The 23,264-nt window shown below is 44.7% G+C and overlaps 1 protein-coding gene across 2 annotated transcripts; it reads right to left on the bottom strand.

Moving 5' to 3' along the window:
• Positions 1–3,127: 3,127 nt before the first annotated feature.
• LOC142817895 (anoctamin-4-like) lies at positions 3,128–22,731 on the bottom strand. Of its 2 annotated transcripts, XM_075895841.1 has the most exons (13): positions 22,536–22,731; positions 21,807–21,869; positions 16,929–17,003; positions 16,396–16,554; positions 15,402–15,438; positions 12,469–12,580; positions 10,674–10,728; positions 8,277–8,371; positions 7,518–7,666; positions 6,567–6,719; positions 5,501–5,553; positions 4,754–4,938; positions 3,128–3,444 (listed from the first exon to the last, which is right to left on the bottom strand). In XM_075895841.1, the coding sequence occupies exons 2-13, from the start codon at positions 21,807–21,809 to the stop codon at positions 3,216–3,218; spliced, it is 1,305 nt and encodes a 434-aa protein (XP_075751956.1). In that variant the 5' UTR covers positions 21,810–21,869; positions 22,536–22,731; the 3' UTR covers positions 3,128–3,215. The 2 variants fall into 2 exon arrangements, with proteins under 2 accessions (XP_075751956.1, XP_075751957.1); XM_075895842.1 differs by lacking the exon at positions 22,536–22,731 and having other exon boundaries at positions 21,807–22,517.
• Between the last annotated feature and the right edge of the window lie 533 nt (positions 22,732–23,264).

Below are 23,264 nucleotides of genomic sequence, written 5' to 3'. Positions count from 1 at the left end.
ATACACATTATGGCGTGGAAATTAAACGCGAGTGCATTCCTCATTCTTTCTCTCTCTCTCATTTGACGTGACCTAAATATCATAAAATCTTCGAAGATGTCGAAGTTCGGCGGCGATCGCTTTTGTCGCTTGCGGGGGTTTTCTTGGAGCTTCGACCGGACCGAGCTCGCTCGCGTGTGTGCAGGTCAGCAATGAGGTTCTGCTCCACAATCTGTTCCCGCCTGATCCTCTGCTGCACGGACCGAGGCACGTCCGGTATGAGCGCGGCCACGAGCCACTTCACGAAGAAGACCACGTGCTGCGAATGCGCCAGAAAACAAAGCACGATAAGGTGAGGTATAGAGATAATCCCCCGTATTCAGAAACGCTCCTCGACTCGACTTTCACCTTTCACTTGACAAAGTTGAGCACTGCGCCACCACTCGGCTGAAAATGACACTGCGCTAAAAAGAATCGCAGCAGACTATTGCTGATATGCAGTAACTTGCCGTGCCTAGACATGGCGCTCCCATCGGCTTTCTGTAGTGAAGGCAAAGCGTTGAGCGAAGACAATTTCTAGAATACGGGGAAATGTTTCCACGCGGGTCTGTTGTTCCACTTAAGCTGTACTTGGTTTACGCCTACATAGACCGTCATCAATGCGCGGCGCCGATCGTCTTCGAGAAGCTTCCCGATCGTAGTAGATCATTTTGTTAAGATTGTTGCGCAAGACACGAACACTCAGGCTCATTTCAGAGATTCCACGATTACCATTGATAAGACTGGACAGTTCGACGCAGGATGTGTAAGTGATCAACGTTGGGATCCGTTGATCGACGGCCGACGCTTCAATAACAGTGCCAGTGTGTATCGCTGTTCTCTGACTTTCCTTTTCCCGGCCACACGTTCAGTCTAACAAAGTATCGCCTTGGATATACAGTCTGCTGCCTTCGTCAACGTCACGACCAGGTGACAATATGAAAATAGTTCCTGTTTTGCATCCCTCAACCACTATATGATTACGAAGGGCACTGTAGCGGAGGGCGCCTCAAATTTCGACCGCCTCTAGTTCTATAACGTGCGGGTCTCTAACATTTTTGCCGGCATCGAAAGTGCCGTTGCCGCGGCGGGGATTCTATCCCGTGGCCTCACCGGTTAGGTGCCGTAATCCATTCGACCATAGAGTTTCACAAGATTAACAAGAGAGAACTCTGGCGCTGCAATCGTTCAGTCACCGGGGAAATGTTGGGAGTGTACACGGATTTACCCAATCTTCGTGCTTGAGGCCTCGAACGCACTTATGCGTTTGTTAATTATTTGTTGTGTTTTCGTGTTTTTTTGGATGAAATAATGGATCGTTGTAAAATTCGAGGGCCGGTTTAGTGCTCGTGATAGGTTGAGGCGGAGAAGTGAAATTTCTGGTCGTTTGCTCATTGTCTTCTCGTGGCAAAGCGGCTTTGGGTCACGCGAAGCCAAACGAAGCCGAAAGAACGAAGATTAGACAAATCCGTGTATTATCCATCATTTCCACGCTGGCTGACATGCTGCGTGTTGCAGCTTCCATAGACACTAGCGCCCGAATTCTCTTGATTGATTGACATGTGGGGTTTAACGTCCCAAAACCCCTATATGATTATTAGACACACCTTAGTGGAGGGTTCCGGAAATTTTAACCACCTGGGGTTCTTTAACGTGCACCCAAATCTTAGCACATGGGCTCACAACATTCACGCCTCCATCGGAAATGCAGCCGCCGCAGTCGGGATTCGATCCCGCAACCTGCGGGTCAGCAGCCGAATACCTTAGCCACTAAGCCACCATGGTGAGGCTCCCGAGTTCCCTCTAATGTATTCATAAGAAACTCTACCATCTTGGTGGGTAGTGATAATGATATGTGAAAAAAGTTCAGAGGTTCCCTTAGGCTTCCACTTAAGACAACACGAACGCAAAAGCTTTCTTCTTTTTTCTTCTGTCTATATAGTGATCTTGGCCCCCATCAAACGCTTTTTGCACTTAACATGGTTCTCTGCTGCCTCCAAGGTCGTAAGCACCTCAGGTGCGTTTACATTACCTCCGTGATTACAACACCTTGAGTAAGCTACCAGGACATGGGATGACGTCATCGTGTGACATTACGTCACTTGACGTTACGATGACGTCACGAAACTCGGTGAGCTGTGTGGCGAGCGCGACGTCACAGGAAGACGTCACGAGGTGATTCAATGGGGTTGAGAGCCGGGCTAAAGCTGTGGCCTTCTTAGGGAGTATCGTAGCGAGTGCCGAGTCTTTCTTGTCTCCTTTGTTCCTGTCCCTAGTGCGCCACTTCCCCGTTCGGAAGAATGATAATGAGGTGATTGTTCCTTGTATTCCTCGGCCCCTGCGCTGTGGGACACCTAGGGACAAATGTCGCATTCGACGAAGCACTTATTGTTTTCGTCTCGACAGCAACTATTGCGGCGAAATTCTCGAAGCTGAACTGCGGTATGGCGAGGAGCATCTATTGGTCAGGGACACACGCGCTACACAAGCACTATCTTGTTCCGTTTAAATAAATGGCGGATAGCCAACAGGGGCCGTCATTGCACAGCGCTATTCAACACTGGTAATAAATGGCTACGCACGGCATACTACATCATGCAAATCCCAACCCGCTGTGGTGGTCATGTAGCTAAGGTACTCGGCTGCTGACTCACTGGTCGCGGGATCGAATCCCGGCGGCGGTGGCTGCATTTCTGATGGAGGCAGAAATGTTGTAGGCCCGTGTGCTCAGATTGGGGTGCACGTTAAAGAACCCCTGGTGGTAGAAATTTTTGGAGTCCTTCACTACGGCGTCTCTCATAATCATATGGTGGTTTAGGGAAATGAACCCCCCCCCCATGTCAATCAATCAAATCATGCAAATCCCACACTTTGTTTTTCCCGTCAAGTTTAACTTTCAACAATAAAGAATTTTCTGACTATTACTTGATCTGGTGAACTAGACACCTCGCCTTACGTTGCTGTCTAGTGCATACAAATCGGCATCCCCTCTAGAAGCTTTGTATGAGAACTAAAAAAAAAAACGCATCCGATTCCGCCTCCAATAAAAGCATCGTTAACAATTTCGCTAGTTCCTTCAAAGAGTACAGAGCTCACCGGGGGCTCGCAACTGTAGCGGCTAATGCTGCTGCAAAAACCTGAAAGCTGTACATGACGACGTGACGAATCATGTTCAGAACTAACGCTCGCAGATAGAGCTAGCATGACAGCATATAAAATCGCTGTATTGTGAGTGTGCCCATAGTCGTCATGCGACAAACAAGGAGAAGAGAAACTAAAACTGCGTTTTCTTTTTCACTTCCTGGAGAGTGCATGCTCACCTCAAACACCACTACGAAGATCAGCCTGGCGGCAAATATGTACCAGTAGGTGGCGGTGAGTTCGTATTCATTCTCCGAACCGGGTGGCTCGCGGTAACCCTTGTACCTGAAAGGGGGAACCAATTCAAACAAAATGATGTGTTTATTTCCGCTATATACATTAGGCTTGATGGAGGCAACAAAAAGAAAAAAAAGCGACCTAGAGGTTGATGAACTAATTCGCCATCATACACGCGTCTATGACGTTTAGCGAACAGCAAAGAAAAACAGTCAATTAACAAGCGAGAACATATGATTAGTGCTGAAAAAGATTCACAACAGCAAGAAAGAATACTGCATACAGAAATACAAAAATAGAATGCCAGGAGGAATGGAATCAATTTTTTTTTCTACAAACAGCTGCAGCAGGATACCTCACAAGCGCAGAAAAAAAAATGTTTTCATGCACCAACTACATTGGAGGAACTGAACTTAAAAGTTCTGGTTGTCGCATGTTGATAGGTCTGTATATGAAGGGTTATTGCTGCATATTACTGCCCCAACGACTCTTTGTAATTGTGAGGGATGCCTCAGCTTAGGCATCGGGAATTTTCGGCCTTGTGTTCTTGAACGTGCACCGCGGCCGGGATTCGAACCCCAGTCTTTCGCATCAGCAATCGAGCCCCGTAACCGCCAGACCACCGTGTCGAGCACCTGTTTAGATTTGTCAGGGTTTATAAGAATGGTCTTTCGTTTGGGCAGTCAGTGTAATTCACTGGAAGCGTGAGTGCCTTTCAAAGGCCCATAGGTGTACCGCTTGTTGGGATAAATGATCGGACATTACAACAAGGAGCCCATATCACTTGTAGTAATCAGGTACCCCAACCGGGATCCACAGCAAGGTCTGATTAGACATTGAAAACTTTAGTGGTCCTACTATAAAGAGTTGAGTTGAGAGAGTAATTAAATTCATCTCATTATCGCACGAATCGGATTAAAATGAAACTGCCATCGTACTCCACCTCAGAGAGAAAAAGAAAGTTTTACCATGAATCCTGCAGAAACGATCCTTATGCCATTCCAATAATTCCATATGTTAGCTTACCGAATCAATATGCTTTGCGCATGCTTGTGGAGTCATCAACAGGGTAGTGAGGACATGTCTCCCACAGTGACCAGCCTTTGATACCCGGCTTTACGGTAGAGAAGAATGAAATTGAACACTTTTTGAAATTCTGCATTATGGGTCTTTTGGCCGCCATTATGGTCAAGAACATGGGTGACCTCATAACCCTGCTCAATAAAGAACGACGAGACAGGTCCGACTAAGCAAAAGTTTGAAGCAGAATTTGCGCCGGGATCCCCTCAGATGATTAGGAAAGGGGGAGGGCAGTTTCTCCCCCCCTCTGTGCGAGCGTATGGGCGCAGCTACCAACCTGCACTCTCGGACGACGACGCCGTCCAGCGTAGCCTTGTCCGGGCGCGTGTCGTTGTCAAAATCACTCGTGTCGAAAGACGACAGGGTGAAGTTTACGAAGCCGTGCAGGCTGTAGTCGCTGCTGTACACGAGGCGGTACACCAGGCGGGGGATGAAGTCGCTGGTGTACGCGATCTGGAACGCCTATACAAGTGCACGCGGTTGCTTGAAGTCGTGCATAGTGAAGGACTGTATGCTGAGAGTACTAATAAGCTTTCAATCTAGTTGCGTGATACTAAGCACCAGCATTATCTTTCTTTTCGCATATCTGCTAAGCGCGCGCGCGCGCACACACACACACACACACACACACACACACGCACACACACACACACACACACACACACACACACACACACACACACACACACACACACACACACACCTCTTGCGCGATAAAGTGATGGTACAGCAGGGCACGAAATGATACGACCGTATTATTTCTTGGCAGACTGTACCACCTCTATATCACACGTTGATCTCACCAAGTTTCATCTTACACAAAAAAAGTTTGTTATATCCGCAAATTTGTTACAAATGTATATTCCGAACTGTATATCTATTGCAATTCTATTCATTTACTTCGTTATATCCAATATTTTGTTAATACCGGGTTCTTTATACCGAGGTTTGAGTATAATGGCAAATCTAGTTGTAAGACTTTAGACGCTATACGTGTTCACGCTTCCACTGCCATGATGCTTACGTTGCAGATGACGGCGAGAGTAGAGATGCCTTCGAAGATGACCTGCCACGCCCCTGTGCTCAGAAAAAAAACGAGAAAAAAACTTGTACCAGTCAAAGCAAACAGTACAGTGTTTGAGCCTAGCAATGTATTTCTTTCTTATATTCGCCTACAACATAAAAAAAATTGAAGCTCCGCCCCCAGCCGTCACTATCCTGATCTGAGAAAACATAAATATACGTCCTATCTAACTTCATTTTCTCGTCTCCGTGACCTCAACATTTGCCTATTTCAAGCAAGTCATTTTTTTACACGGAGAAAAGCATTCTTGTCACCGGATTTTGAGTGAAAATAAGTTTCTCGTGAACCTCAGTTGAGGTTATTACATCGCTGCTCGGGAAGACAAACTATTAACATTATTTTTTTTATTAGCAATATTACTTGGAAATATTATTGCTTGAAAAATTTACAGTAGTAACTAAAATGTACTAAGGGTTACGATGGGAACGACGTAACAAGGCTTTCCTGCACAGATGACTGCACGGCACGCCTCAGTAGCCTGGGGGCGCAGCTTGCATTTATCATTAGGATGTACGGGACAGCAGGGTACCAAAATTAGAAGTAAAATCTTGGACACGTAAGGGGGCGGAAGTGGCAATAAAGAGAAACTGACCGCCAACTGTTTTGCAGCGCCAGACTACAAACAATACCTCATGGTTTTGTCAGGAACAGACACCTTAGTTGCCAAAAACTTTGTCCTGGTTCGGGGATGAAACCCGTGACAAATCCGGATTGGTTCCGTAGCACTTATTTGCGATATGTCTCAATGTGTCTCGAGTTATTGATTAGTCCACCATCCCATGACCTATTATTAGCTTCCTGCTTAGCTCAAATAATGGAGGAATCACGCCCAAAATAGGTTGATCTCAGAATAGATCTCCAGTCCTGGAACAATTTTTTGGAACCAAAAGACGTTTGTTCTAGGAAATCCATACGAATTTCCTTGTCTCGTCGTGCTAGGAACGAATGGTTGTCAATTTCCCTTTCTTTGGGCACAAGCACTAAAATTTCATTGGCAATGACTCACCGATGTTGGGCACCCTCTGCGCAAGTGGCCTGCGTAGCTGGCATGTGTATTTGTAGGCGTCCAGACGGATCTCCACGAAGTTGTTCAGGAGCGCGAACAGTGGAGCCAGCGGAAAGGCGGCCACGAACAGCGTCACAAAACCGAACTGGATGGCTGGGCATACAGGGCGAGGCGGAACGTTGAGGACACAACCGAATCTTCATTAACGTGAAACCCTTATACGTGTCCCTTGCTAATTCGCTTGAGACGGCTGGACAGTTTAAGCCCTCTTTTCCTATGTCTATTTCTCCTCCGTCCAGCGCATTGTATAGAACCAGTGCGTAACGCTAATTCTGTGGTCGCGTGTGTTATAGAATCAAGTTTAAACGTGCCCTCTCGTTTTAAAAATCGAAAAGGGTACGTCATGGTTTATAATACACATCAGAAAAAAGGACCTACTAGTGATCACACAAATTTCACTATGTACAACTACATTAGCTCTTTTGGGGTAATAAAGTACAAAATAAATGAAAGTACCCCATCGCGTACCACAAGTATAACGGCCTAATGAACAGTCGCGCTCAATATCACTCGGAACAAAGAAGCGGGTGGCCTCACGATTTCAGAATTTGCGCATTGCTTCCACTAGCCCCTTTTTTATCACTAAACGTGCTTCTTGGACTTTGGTACGATCCCAAATAAGAAGTCAACATTTATATCCTGAAATTAAAAAAAAACTACTGGAAGCCATGCGCAACCTTTGAACTCGTGAGGTCACGTGGTTCCATGTTGCAAGTCATATTAAGGGCGCCCGCACAGCATACAAGATCACAATGGTCTCAAGACGAGTGCTCTTGTCGAAACGTTCGCTCGAGGGCAGTATAGTGTTCAACAGCTCTATGACAGTGACGCCATTGCGTATGAGAGGCCGTCACCAAGCACGCTATCGTATCTCCCCAGTAGGGTGCACACCCATCTCAAGGTATTCGTCGAAGAGCGACAGCATCCGCCACTCTGCCAGCACGTAGTCTTCCTCCCAGCGGGTCAGCGGACCAGCGCGGAGTCCTCCTTTGCGCCTGATGTGGTCCCGCTGCCACGAGCGCCAGCGGTTTGATATTCGCCTGCGTTGGTTGTGACGTCAGCTGAATTAGTAACTTAGGTCATCATCATCATCATCAGCCTGACTACGCCCACTGCAGGAGAAAGGCCTCTCCCATGTTCCGCCAGTTAGTTCGGTCCTGTGCTTGCTGCTGCCAATTTATACCCGCAAACTTCTTAATCTTGTCTCCCCACCTAACCTTCTGTCTCCCCCTAACCCGCTTGCCTTCTTAGGTAACTTTGGTACTGCGACGTAACTGAACTGAAACGTAACTGATTGCCACTTAGAAATGGCTGTTCATCATAGGTCGGCGAACTCGCTTGGACCTAGCACTGAGTCTGAGCGAATCCGGGTGATTGAAAATTTTTGGTGAGTTTGAATCCAAGTGAGCTTAAGAGCAAAATACATTTAATGAGTGAGTCTGAGTGAGGCGTACAAGTTTTGCCGACCGTTGGTGTAAAACAATTATTGGAAATGAATGCACGCGAATTACGCATGTCACCGGCGCACATCGAGGATGGCATTTCTGTGCGATAGCGAACGCCGGGATTTTCGGCTGCATCAATGTCGCCCACAGAATATGTAACTCACAAGAAAATTCGCTTGGAAAAATACACGAGTGATAATCTTACATTTGTGCGAATTCGTTGATGTTGTTGATGATCTGCTTGCCAACCATGACGATTGCCAGCTGGACGGTAACTTCATACAGGCAGCCGTCTTCGCACTGAAAGACATGAGCGGTGGTTGAAGTACTCTAGTGCTTAGCCACGTGTTCATAGTGATTTAGTGCTGATTTGAAGGTGGCGGGATGGAATCCCGAAATGCTAGAAGCTCGTGTACTCATATTTAGGAACACCTGAAAGAACGCAGGTTTTCGAAATTTCCGCAGCTTCCCCCTTACGGTGTCCCTCACTGTGTTTGCGGGATGTGAAATTCGAAAAAATCATTGTTATTCTCATTTTCTATAGCTTGTGGACTCAATTTTATTTTTCGTAACAGTTTAGGGCAATTGTACATGATATTGACGTTGGTTATCACCCATGGCCCGGCAGGCACGGAAGTTTCAGGTTCTGTCAAGGAACAGTTAATGGGAAGCGAACACTGGCGAAATGCATTAAGACAGGCCAGATGATGTCGCTATTTTTTGTTCTATCTGTTTGAAGGTAAAGTTGACGTTTGTTACCTTTATCATGAAAACGCACGTTAAAGAACCCCAGGTGGTCAAAATTTCCGGAGCCCTCCACTACGGCGTCTCTCATAATCATATCGTGGTTTTGGGAGGTTAAACCCCACATATCAATCAAAAGTATAGAGAGGACCCTTTATGTCGGAGGTTTTCATTAGTACCGGTTTCCACAAAATGGTATACAGGAAAATGGAAATATATAGGCTGCTTGGCCAAAACTTCGTCACCGAGGGGCCAAGGTGTCATTTCGCAGTGCAAAGGACCCATTGACAAGCTCAGTAGTGCGTATTGTTGCCAATGAAAAAGACTTTGTCACTGCACGTGCGAGGAGGATTGGACAGACGTAAAAAAGAAGCGTGGGTATTAATTTTTGTAATGGAGCGTCTGTGGGGTGCGCACTGCACAGCGCTGTAACCCGAAGTGCTGTGAGTGATCACCGCTATCTGTAACTGTCTGCAGTGTGTAAGTCTGCGCAGCACTGAAAGTAGCCGCCACTGTCTGCTGAAGCAATTAACCAGCTTGTTAGGGAATATAAAAATGTTAGAGCCTTTTTAATAGCCCATTAAAAATTCAACAAGGTCACAAATAATTCGGTCTTGCCCCCGTTGGCGTGACGTATAATCATATTGTAGTTTTAGCTCGTAATGCATAAGTAGTAGGTTAATGAATGCATATTGCCATAATCGTATCTCAAGTTTTGTTATCGCCCCGTTACAACGTAAGTAATTCTCAGCGCAAACCGCGCCTGCAGTGTTCGAGAAGCTTCAGGGTTGTAGTAGATAATTTTGTTAAGATTACGTGAACAACGCTATCATTACAGATTATTCTAAAACATACGTGGCCGCTATCGATAGCGCTGGATTATTCGATGGCACATGTATACACGGCGATGCTTGGCAGCGTTTGTCAGTGAATCGATAGCCGACGCTTTGTTCGCCACTATCAGCGCCACTGTGTATCGCTGTGCTATAATCTGACCTTCTTTTCAGTGCCACTGTGTATTGCTGTGCTGTAATCCGACCTTCCTTTCAGTGCCACTGTGTATCGCTGTGCTGTAATCGGACCTTCCTTTCACCAGCCACAAGTTCAGCCCAATAAATAGTTGCATCTTGAACCTCCAGTCTGCTGCCTTTGTCGACGTCACGGCTTCACAATAATTGATTGATTGATATGTGGGGTTTAACGTCCCAAAACCACCATATGATTGCAACAGACGCCATAGTGGAGGGCTCCGGAAATTTCGACCACTTCGGGTTCTTTAATGTGCACCCAAATCTGAGCACATGGGCCTACAGCATTTTCGCCTCCATCGAAAATGCAGCCGCCGCAGCCGGGATTCAATTTATATAGTGAGCTTAGAGTAAATCATACGATGGGCATGCGGTGTGTTCCCACGTGGAAATTTATTGCATAACAAATTGCAAAAGACTATAATTTTTCCTCACTCGAGTTCCTTTCCATCGTAGTATATATATGTTTCGACTCCAAAGCAAAGTGTCCAAAGCGATTGAAACTAAATCATTGTAAATTAATGCGTCAAGCAATAAAACACTCAAGTGTCCACAAGCACTCCTTTTTGTCGTCGGCCATCTCCCATTGAAAAATTATACTAACATCACTGCGTGTCATATCATAAATAATTTATCACGACACATACATTCTAATAAATTTTCAGAATCAAAGCATCAAACTTGCTCTTCGGTTAACAGTTTTGGTTATACAACTAAAGAAGACCTGCTCGTGCACCCACTTTCTCAAGGTTTACCATGCACCCGTACAACACAGAAAAAAATATAACTGAATGACTTTTTATGAAAAAGCTTATAAAAAGCCTACACACCTTATCCAGGCTGTATCCTAGAATGGTTCCATGGTATCCTGGGTGTGACGCAAGCCTGATATAGTAAACATAACAATAAAATAAATAAATAGGACCACTGAACACCCCTCTTTTGTTCCCGTTGCAGGCAGCTCAGTAACGGACATTTTTAGCGTAAGAAAATTTCGCGACGGCCGTGCCTGATCATTATTTGTCTGTTATTGCCATACCCCCGTAGCACCAAAAACGATAAATTGGTAGAGTGCTTATATTTAACTTCACTTGATTTCATTTGACGCCAAATCACTATTTCCCACAGAGACCTCACGTCGTACTAGACTACACCATGAACGTATCACTCTAAAAATCACCTTTGATATGGTGGGCACACGTTTGACAGCACAGGTGCAATTCACAATACTTGTCCGTAATTGTTATTTTCCATTGCCTCAACTCCTTTGTTAATAATATATTTTATTGAATAAATAAATAATAATATCAACATTCGGTCACTGCCTTGTTTTTGGTTTATGGTTCATGCGCCAAGAGTTTAGTTTCTAAAGTAAGTAATTATACATTATTAATAACAAAAGCAGCTTCTTAAATCTTTTGAGACAACAAAAGTGCCTTAACTGGTTTTAGCGACAACTAAGGTGTTTGGCTACTTCGTAGGAGGCCGATAGTGAAACCATTTTTATAGCATTGATAATTAGGGTTGATAACCATATCAGCCTCTTTGTTTTCGGAATTTCGGTTACTTTTTGATGAAGACTCAAGTGCGCCGGGAAAATGAGCTTTCAAAGGAGTTTGAAGGACCTGCTAAGGGATGAAACCTGCCGCAAAAGTTTCATAGTTTCACCTCGTGTATATTTTTCACCATTCGGCATATACCCTAAGCTTCACATTACCTCGGGCGTGTTAGCACCACGTACAGAAAGTTACGAATATACATCGATGAACGCTGGTTACATTAGATTAATTAGCACTCTTATGAAAGGATATTTTGAGATACTGTTTTTTTACATATTAGTTCTTAGGCAATGCCTGTCGTGGATCGCCTCAATTCTGCAAAGCTGCAATCTCGCTTTATAACCCAGCAGGCCATCCTAGCCGTGAATGGTGAATGAAACTATCGGTTGAGTGAACGTGCTATTCTCTACCTACACCGCGTTGCCGTTATTTTATACGTTATATAGTTGGTTTATTCGTTCAGCCTCAGACCACGAGAAAAAAGAAATTGCCACAAAGTTTGCTTTTTAGGGCCTATCCACGCGCTATCCGCAAAACCACACCATGCATGGCGGGAAACCTGCCGCAATCAAGCGGAGGGCGAAAGAGTCAATCGGCGACCCTCTTTCGCCCTCCACTTCCGCTCAGTAGGTGTCCCAGCGCGTGCGGGGTGGCTGCGCAGATAGCACGTGGCCTGTATGCGCGATATCAGCACAGCCGCACCGCGCGTGGTGGGGCACCTGCCACAAGCAAGTGGAGCGCGAAAGAGCGAATCGGTGACCCTCTTATGCCCTCCGTTTACGTGTGGCAGGTGTCGCGCCACGTGTGGTGCGGCTGTGCTGATATTACACGTAAAGACCACGTGTTATCCACACAGACGTCAGGCACATGCTGGGACCTATATTGAACAGAAGGGGAGGACGAAAGAGGGTCGCCTATTCGCTCCTTCACCCTCCGCTTGCTTGCGGCAGGTGTCCCGCCACGCGCGGTGCGGTTGAGTGGATAGCGCGTGGATAGCCCCTTTTTATATCGTAAGAAGACTACAGCATAATTTTAGCGTGTAGTGCAATAGTCTTGTACCACGTACCTTCCTTTAAAAAATGCAATGTACATCAGCGAAGAATACGTGTTGAGGAATGTGAAGAGGAACATCTTGACCGTAAAGCTGTCCTCGTAGTCGTGTTGCGTCCGTGGGCGCTCTGAAAAAAAAAATGTCACGTTGACGAAACGTCGCCTACATTACGACTGAAATAAAACGGACACTGCATTGAGAGATCACTGAAATAATTTAGAAGTTATGAACCAGAGGAATGAATATAATTAGTTTTGCGTCATCTCGACGTCGGAAATCCTCTAAGACACCCACTGAAGAGGTGTAGTAGGACAACACGAGGAGGCGCAGTGGTTTTGGACTTGGTAATCCCATACGCCATTATTAAATATTTATATAACACTCTTGCTTATCTGGAAAATACTTTCGGTATGACACTCCCGGTTTTCAGAATGTTCAGAAAATTTCTTTTAAAAATTAAAACTGATACGAAGCGCTACCCGGGCTTTGTGCGATTCAAAATTTACAAAATAACAAATGAAGAAAACCGATTAGCAAAAGCAGAGTTCCTTACAGTTAAATACAATTTCCTGATTTGCAAGAACTTTTCGGAAGGCCTCGAATACACGCGCTGAACGGGTGTAGTATCACAGCATGAGGAGACGCAGAGGTTTTGTATTTGTTAATCTCATACGTCGCTTTTTCAAAATTGTTAATTTCATAGACAATTATTGACACTATCTTTAACCAGTGAGTACTGCCGGTAGGATACTGAGTTTTTAAAAAAAATTCTAGAAAAAACAAACTCAAGACTGGCACGAAGTCAATTATTCTGGTTCAAGATAAAGTTTTACACTGGGTACATATGAATTGTGAGCAAAATTGAACTTAAGGTTCTGATAACTGTGATAATAATTATCAAAAATTAAATGAATCAATTCCCTGAAAGAACAGATGATTTGTGTGTGAGAAGCTGTGATCGATACCATGCGATTTTTCCTACGTGCGTTCAAAGACATGCCCCGGAATCTGAGCCCCAGTTTCGGTTTAAAGGAACATGCGCACTTGTAGCGGTTGCCGAGCATCCAATGATCTCGTTCAACTAGATGAGGTTAATGCGGATGTTCGCATTCATTGTGTTTCACAAATTCTTCCAAATTAAGAAATTGTGTTGAGCTGTTAAAGAACTCGGCTTTCCTTTATCGGTCTTTTTCTTTGCCTATTTTGTGAATCTTAAATCGGGCAAAACACGGGGACAGCTTGACGTGGTCGTGGCGCGTGCCTCTGCTTGCCATGGCCACTTGCTCAGAGAGATCGTAAGTTGAATCGAACTAGGTTATCTCACTCGGTTAACATGCCAAGTATGAATAAGGGAAAAATAAGACATTCGATTAGGAGCGTTCTGAAAGGAAACCACAGCAAGACACGTCAAGCAAGGCAGCCATGCATAAGACGAAAATGGCCAAAGCTCAATATCACATGCTTTGCGCGTCTCCGTTGCGCGTTAGCTCAAGGGTTTACAGCTCGGCGGAGGTTCTTCAGGTGTCGTAGAGATAACGGGTGAGCACAACTATTTCGGTCTATTATTTGAGCATCTACTCATTTCGCATGAATACGTGAGCAAACCCAGTAATCTGCGATCTTGACTGAAGTGCAGTGTCGCTAGAACAATTCGTCATAATCACGGGCCAGCTGCTGTCGGTAATACACGTTTGATGAAAGACTTGAATTCGTGTGTGTTTGGCTACGAGATTTTTCATGTTTCCCTCTTGGCATGTAGTCGAAATAATGTCAAGCAATTATAGGATCCTTCCTGTCTATGTAAATGCACGTAGCCAGTATGGAAGTTTGTGGGTACTGACTTCTAATACTGCAGTCACTCCAGTGAATGCGATGGAGTGAACACATTCAGAGATCGTTTAGCAGGTATAATGTCGCTCCAGCCAACGCTTACACAAGCGCACTTTTCTTCGTAAAGGCAACGCCGCAGCCCCGACAAAGAATATTCAACCTGCCGAAACATTGTCACCTGTGGCATTCCCTACCAGGTGGTCGAAATTTCCGGAGCCCTCCACTACGGCGTCTCTCATATTCATATGGTGGTTTTGGGACGTTAAACCCCACATATCATCATCATGTGGCAATCCCTAATCAACAATTTCTCAACGTTTCACGCCTTCCCCTCCTTTCCAAGTTTTGCCATATATGATGTTCAAGCTTTGTGAAAAAAGTACTTGCATAGTCATAAGAGGCCTGATAAAATAACACGAATCAGAAAAAAGTATTACAAATGTTTTGTTTTGCCTGTTTAGGTGTTTTATAGTCTTTAGTGAAACGTCTGGTTTGACATACTCGAACAGATAGGATGTAATATTTTTCAAGTAGAGTACGCAAACCTCACTTTCCTTTAGTATTCACCCATAGACATTACAATGTACAGTATCAATTTTATAAAAGAGAACTCGTGACTGCGTGGCCTGCGCTCTGCGGTGGCTGCCTACAGCACTATCAGCCGATAAAGAAAACGCGTCCGCTTTAGGTGGCATCGCCCGTTGCGAGACCAGAGCGTCACGAGCACAATTTAGCGGTGCCTGTCCAATCGGTCATGGCTTGTTTCGTTTGCTAACAGATGACGGGAAATTCGGTCGTGCTTTCCTTATCTGTCAGTTGATGGTGCTGTAGGCAGCTGCAACAGAGCGCAGGTCACTCGCATGCGTGTTCCCCTTTCATAAAAATTTACACTGTCCCTGTTGCAAAAGCGGATAAATATCAACTTCAGAGAAATTAAGTAAAATGACCCCAGATATCTGCAAAAAGTAATCGTTCAATCGCAACCGCAGATTAAGTCAAAGTTAGTGACATCTCAACACTTGTTGCTTCAGGGCTATGCGGCTTGCAAGAGGCAACCAGATACCGACTCATTTGTCAAAAAGGGTGCTTCAAAGAACGAACGATGGAGATACCCTTACCTATTTCAGTGAGATGCGTGGCTAGCCTTTTGTAGACCTGCGGATGAAGAGCCCACAGGTTGCCGTTAGAGAACTACTCCACGCTTATTGCCCAGCACCTTGGGGTGACTATTTCTGTGTGGCTAATCAGCGTTGAGACACACACTTTATCACGGTTCATGGTATTTTAGCTTCTACATATATATTCTCCCAATCTTCTTATAATTTAGGGCCTTTTTATTATGAGTTTGAAAACTGGAAGTGTGGAAAACGATCACTTTCTGCGTTTCTGTCTATGTATTGAGCCTTTCCCGACCTCTTGCGAAAGCTTGCTCCGTTAAGCGCCCACCCCGGCAGACGCGGTAACGGATTCACCACCGAACTGCTGCACCAGCAGACGCGGTTTTAAGTGGCTGCTAGGCCGACGTAGTAACGGACTTAGCCGACGAACGGCCGCCCTGGCAGGCACGGTAGGTTTCGCACTCCCTGCAGGATCGCTTCCATCGCAAGCTTTGTGCGCTTCAGCTGGTTTCGCCCTGCCTCCGTAATCGTCCTACTTCTGACTTCGCTATGAGATTACGCCAACAGGTCAAGTCATGGTGACGTCACCGATTATGGTGATATGTGACGTCGCAATGACGTCATTTGGTGACGTAGACTTCATCACATGTTTGAAAAATTGATTTGCTGCCCAAACTTGAAGGAAAACAAGAGAGACAGGACAGGAAAGAGCGCAGAACTGCGCTCCTTCCTGAACTGTCTCCCTTGTTTATCTTCAAGTTTGTGCAGCAAATCAATTTTTCAAAAATGAACCGACTAGTCTGCAAAAAAGTATTGCGCCTTCACATGACCGTGTCGTGTCCTTGGATATCCCACTGTATAACTCGTGCGCACGCTACCGACGCAGGGCTACGACGCAGGAGTGCGACGCCGCCACTGTTCACGCCGGTCTATTTTCCAGTCTGGTGAGACGAAAAGGTTTGGGTCCTAATGAACTGTATTTGCGATTCCGCACCTTGTTCATGAGCATGATGACGACGAGATTGAGCATCGACGAGGAGACGGTTGCTATTACATGGGCGTGGGGCCGCAGCCGGGGCCTCCGCGACATCCATCCGAGTGTGATGATGCGGTAGGCGATGATGGCGAACACGGAGCACAGTACCAAGCACAGCTGCGAAGCGAGAGGTCATTAGGAATGAATGAAAATAGCGGCATCAAGACACTTCGTTAGCAATTCAACGTTATCTCGGAAGTTCTAATGTTTGTTTCGATGAGAAAATGCCCGTGAAGCTAGCGATTTTAGTTGGAAGGAAATATTTCGATTTCGGAACGCACACGCACTAGAAGAGAGAAGAAAATTTGACTCGGAAACTGCTGGTTGCGCCCATGGTGTCAGGAATTCCATATAGCTGCTTTCTCATAAGCTTTTGATTTCAGACTTTGCATCTTTATTACGGTTCATGACATTTTAGCTTACTATGTAACCGTGAAAGTGTATGCAAATGAATGCGAAAAAGATAAAACTTAACGAGAACTTTCACTCACCATAAGCAACACTACAGAGTTGGCAGCTGCGACCCGGGCGGATTTTTCCCAGAATGGCACATAAGGTTCGTATATCTGTGTAGGAAAAGTACAAATTGGTTCGTACCTTATGTACTCTTCCAAGAATTCTAAATGATTATATTAGCAAAGGTATAGATGTGTCTCATTTAAGTGTCGCAGAATTAGCGGCTCTTTTTTTTTATGTGTACACTATGTAGTTATTTATCGGTGCAGATGATCTCACCAGGTCTCTTTCTTGTGTAAGCTACGTATAAAACACGTTTTTTGTTTCCTTTTTTTGCGACATAATCTTTACTCAAAACAATGTGACATTTTTTGGGGAATGAAAATACATCATATTGTGATGCCCTGTACGAGGTATATGATATTGTGACAATGTTGTGATGCCCTTCAGCTGCTGCCATTGTTCTCTAAGGGGGTTTTACTACTGTAAATTCACCTTCAAATTCGCTTAGAGAGAATATTAAACATCTCAGCTTTATAGGTCAGCGCTTAGTTATCCCGAACTTTACCAGAAGGAACACAGGTGCGTGATATGCCATCGTCGACTACCGAGGTTTGTCGCATAGATTACGTAACTTTTAGCACACAAGCAAAAAGCTAGAAGGCTCATGATTACAAATAAGCAGCGCACGACGTTTTACACAAAGAGAGACGATAGGGACACCGCTGCTCTCTCAACTAGTTTATTTCGTAAACGACCTTGGTTATTATACAACAAGACGGTGTACCACGTGCTACAATGACAACGTATTTTCTAAAAAGCCAACTTCGCAATCGCTCAAAGTAATCGATGCTTGGCTTATACAGTAATCTTTTCTTTTTGCGATGTGGAAGGCCTCGATCACTTCCCTTGTCATCTTATCTCTGTGGCTGGAAAGAATTTTAGTCTCAGAGAACAGCGGGGAACAGCCACATTCTAAGCAATGCCGTCTTAAGTGCGAGTAAGCATTATTAGCTAATGCTCTCTTGTGCTCCGTTAACCTTGTATTTATGCACCGGCCTGTTTGACCGATGTACATTTTCCCACATGACATGAGCAAACAGTAAACCACCGCGGTTCTGCACTCAACAAACAAAACACTGTGCTTAACAGAGCACCGACACCTATCCTTTTTTGTCAATCGCTTCCTATCTAGCCTAGCGCATATCTTTCCTAGTTTGTTAGGTGCAGAAAAAACAACTTGTAAGCCATACCGGCTGCCTACATTCTTTAGATTATGTGATATACTGTGCGCATAGGGTATGGAGACACATTTCTTTTTCCTTTCTTCATAATTCCTCTCAATTTGAGGCTGCTCCGAAGATATATTCTTGCGCACACGATGAACCAACTTCTGTGCGGTTCTGCGCAGAACATGCTCTTCGTAACCCGCACTAGCCAATCTATCTACTTGTCTGATGAAGCTATCATTAACTTTGTGGGGACAAGATTTGGCCAAGGCAGCGCGGAGACAAGAGAATGCTATGCCATTCTTAACTGTCTTTGAATGCCCGGAAGAATAGCTAAGCAGGGGCTTCTCAGATCGTGGGCTATATAACCAGCAAACATGGTCTGGCTTACGTGATAACAACAAGTCCAAAAACTGAAGCTGACTTTCCCGTGGCACTTCCCACGTAAACTCGAGGCCCTCGCTGCAGTCCCTGAAAACATTTAAGATATCTACTATAGCCCTGTCAAGTACAGTGTGTTCTACAAAAATTAGGTAATCGTCAACGTATCTAAATATGGTCTTTGCAAGGCCCTTTATGTTGGCTTCAATTTTTTTGTTCACGTAACCCAAGAAAATGTTGCTAAGTATCGGGGCCACCTTCGAACCAATGCATATTCCCGATCTTTGTAGGTACAACTCATCATGCCATTTGATGAAAGTAGACCTTAAGTAAAAAGACAATAATTCGAGGAAAGCTCCAACTGAAATGCCGCATTTGTTAACAAATTCGATTTCATCATTATCATCTGTAATGCACTTTCTAACAACTGTCAATAAAGGACCATGTGGAATGTTGTAGTACAAATCCTGAACATCAACACTGAAAAAATTGCAAGTACCAGGGTTTGAGGTTGTTAAGAAGGCAACCAACGCCTCCGAGTTCGGTACACAGAAGGGATCTGATACCTTAAGGCTAACTAGCTGCTCTTGAAGAAAGGTAGAAAGATTAAGTTGCCATGAGTCCCTTTCCGATACAATACACCTAAACGGAACGTCAGGCTTGTGAGTTTTTGCTGCAAAAAACAACTCCAGGTGCAAATTTGTCGCACGTTTCACAGTAGAAGCAAGTTTTTCCAGATTGTGGTTCAAAAGTAGCGCGACAGCTTCCTCCTTGACTTTGCTAGCTTTCTTGTTAACAGGAACAAAATTCTTTTTAACTGCCGATAACGCCTTTGTTTGGAAAAGCCCATCAGGTAAAATAACAAAGCAACCCTCCTTGTCAGAGGTCAGAAAACGCAAATTGTTGCTAATGCCAAAGTCCACCAAAGTTCTTACGTGCTGTTGCTTCCCTCTTGTGGTTGACGTCCTCTTTAGAACATCCACGCATTCCGTGATGAAGCGTGGGCGCTCTTCTTCTAACACACGACGAGCAAGGTTCTTGGTGAGCGCCACTTTCTCCGGTGGGGTAAAGGACGGTTCAAAGCAGAACTTTGGTCCTAATCCGAGAATCTTCTTGTAGTCTTTAGGAATGGCACAGTCTCCCAAGGTGATGACTTTCCCATCCGTTGGCTTGGGTTTTTTTGGCCTAGGTAAGTGTGGCCGGCTGTTGTCCCATAACCAGTCCGCTACTTTGTCAGACGTCTTACACCAATCCCTGAAGAACTTGTTGTGCGATCCTCCCTGTTGTGTGGCGCACACTACTCTGAGACAATCCTTGAAATGCCTCGCTTGCCGCCACCATTCCTCATTCAAAATCCTGCATATACGTTTGGCGTGCTTAGACGAAGGTTGTAAGAAACCACACATGCCCTGCAGTTCCCTGGGGCACAAATTATACCTTATATGCCAGGATGCCTCTCTTGCCTTGCACACGCAAATCGCCATCATTGAAGCCAGGGTACACGGGTCATGTTGATTGAAGAAGCCAGAACATATAAGGCTGACCAAACATGCATGCTAGAAGGCTGACCAAACATGCATTGTTCAACGAGAGGATGACGCGATTCGATGATCGAAACACACTGACATGCGCAACTATTGAAACTTTGCTTACTCTGCAGCATGACGAGTTGGCGATGCATGATGAACCACAGCGCAACTAGGGACGCGAGAACGATAAGAAGCTTACTCTACTAACGTCCTCGTCTCGGTAGTTATGGTGTGGTTTACTAAGCTTACTCATTGCGTTTCTTTTTATTTTATTACGTTTTATTTTTATTTATTTTATTACGGCAAACTACCTTTGTGGTAACTTCTAATATAGTATCTGAGATTTTAAGTCTCGATTCCACGATATGATAATGAGAGATGTCCTCGTAGAGGGCTCCGGAAATTTTGACCAACTGGTGTTCTTTAACGTTCTCTGTAATTGCACTGAACACGGACGTCTGGCATTGCGTCTCCGTCGATCGAAATGCGACCGCCTCAGCCGGGATAGAACGCGATGCCTTCGGGTGAGCATCGGAGTACCACAACCACAGATTCACCATGGCGAATGAGTGAGGTCACGTAATTGTACAACAATAAATATAAATAGCTTTAGATATTGGGGCGCACAGGTGTCTTGAAAAAAAAAACACAGCGCAACATGCGCATGCTCATTGCCTTCTAAGGAATGCGTGTGTTCATAAAGGCTTATATTTAAAGGATGACATGGATTACCAATAGTAACATGGCCTAAAAGCAAGAAAATAAAAGGTGTACAATTTTACGAAGTGATGACTCATGACTCTCTACTTATGACGTATAGACAAGCTGAAAGAATCTACATACTCATACTCAGGTCACGTAGATCTTTGAAACTATCAGACATCAAATCAAATATTGCGCTCTTCTATGCACTTCTTCTAAGCAGTGGTACCCAGTTCTTTGAAATAACTCTACAATAGACCATAGTACTTGTACTCGTGTGACAAAAAAAAAGAGACAACTTGACCTCGACCCGAGAATGAAATTAGGATGCAGAGTAATCAGCAACTCGAACGCTCTACAGCGTGTCCTTAAACGGTTTCTTTGACGCCAGCGCCGCGTAGCTTCGAGTTATGTTGCCGAAATAGTATAAATACATACCGGCATAATATTCATGCATACAGAGGTATTATCTCGGCAACATCACCTTACGCTTCACGGTGAGCTTTAATCAAACCAATCAAACCAGCCCTGGCTACGCTGTGGAGCGCTCCAGTTAAGCTTACTCGTGACTGTACATTTTTAAAGATGCTCTTACCCATCTCTTACCTTTTAAGGCTAATGCTTATTTTATGTTAATTATGCCTGTCTTCAGCATTTTCAGTTGCGCGCGAGAAAGCGTGATACATGTATAAATTACTCAAAGCTGGTACAAGTCGCATGGTTGGAATACATTTTGCTCTAAACACAATGTCAAAGTACTACATATCTTCGTGACATTGCAGTTTTGTTTATACTGAAGTAAACAAGTCACATGCTGGAAAAATTAATAACAGGTACTGAGTTCTATGTTACGTCAAACAGCAGCGCCACACCTGACGCTATAGTTATGCGAACATAGCTCGCGAATATATCGCGGAACTTGTGAGGTTCACTGAATTTCTGCGGCCAACACTGACTCCAGATTTGAAATGCAGTTTGTTCGTTTTAGTGAAAAGTGTAACAATTCTTTCAAAGTTGAACGAAAGAACAAGTGTTGCCAAATCACATTATTTTGCTACGATTGTGTTCCTACCATGTTCACTGGATTCAGCTTGTATAACTTTGCGTGGGCCTCAAACTCGGGATACACCACGTCCTGCGGAAAGAAAATCGCTGTAAAAGAGAACTACGTGGCAGTGGCGACCTATTCACTTCTATTCGCTGACCCGGCAAAGGGGACAGAGAGAGACGTTCGGAACAAGGTAAACTACGAAAAGAGGAAAATTGAAAACACGTCTTGCTATGGTACAAAATCTAGTTAGGGCAACAGAGTTCAAACATCTAATATAGAGACTGTTGGGCTCTGATGATCTAAACCCACGTGATGATACCGAAAGACGCCGCAGTGGAGAGCTCCAAAACTTTTCAACGGCTGGTGTTCGTTACATGTAATGTGCCATGAAATATCTGCTTAAACCTTCCGCAATCGGGGTGTCACCGAAAATGCGGTCGCAACCTTGCACTTAGGCTGCACACAGTTGTTACTTTTGTGCCCCACTTCCCTGCTTTCTGTAACGTTTACTAATTTCGATTATTAGAAGAGGGATTCATACGCGTGGAATAAAGGCGAGTTTGATCAGCTGGGAGCGATCTGTAATAAACTGTGATGCGATGGTTCGTGGTTTGCCAAAGCAGGAAGACATATGGTTTCTGATGTGCCATTCTTTGTGAGGATTTAAAGAAACTGCTGAATTACTCGAGTCACACTTTTTCACATCCATGACACTTTGAGGGGAAAAAAATTGATTGCCTGTCTTCTTACCGTGAGTGTATCAACGTCGCCCTGCACGTGCCACTGCAATGCCAGGACGCTCTGACGCCGCTTCCAGAGCTCAGTGAAGGTAGTCGCTGCGAACACGATGAATTGAATTTGGCGAACAAAGTTTCTCTTTGTGTTTCATGAATATGCAGCTAACAGAGGCCTTCTGCTGACCAGCCCTGACATATGTTTTTCCCCTTCTTTTGTGACACTGCCACCCCTGTTGTGAAGACAGCCGAAAAACAAACGCTTAGCGATATGGTATTGCAAAATATGGCCAACTTTTTAGAAATTTTTGTGACCATAGCATCAATACGTGACGTGCCTTATGCCTTGCGCAATGAACTTCAGTGAACGCATAACTTTCGCCCTGTAGTAATAATAGAGGCGGAATCGCGTACCTGTCTTGAAGTTGGTAACCGCTGGCACACGTGACTATACAGCGGTATAATAACGCGCTGTACCATGCACCAACTAGCCCAACAACAAGTTTTAGTAACGCATAATAACTCTTGTACTTCGCCGAGTACGCATTATGTCATTAAATAACGTGACAAGTCATCAAACAAGAAATGTCAATAAAGGCAGCTATTCAACCAACAGTCTTCTTTCCTTCAATGAAGGAACTGCACTTCAATCGTATCCCAAGTTTCTGCTCTAAATACGGTGCTTATACACCAGCCCGTATTCGCTGCCACGAAAGACAGCAAGACGAACTACTACGACGCTATG

The sequence above is a fragment of the Rhipicephalus microplus genome, chromosome 5, assembly GCF_043290135.1.
Source record: "Rhipicephalus microplus isolate Deutch F79 chromosome 5, USDA_Rmic, whole genome shotgun sequence".
Classification (NCBI taxonomy): Eukaryota; Metazoa; Arthropoda; class Arachnida; order Ixodida; family Ixodidae; genus Rhipicephalus; species Rhipicephalus microplus.
Note: the sequence above shows the minus strand (reverse complement) of the source record. Positions and strands in the feature narration are given on the sequence as shown.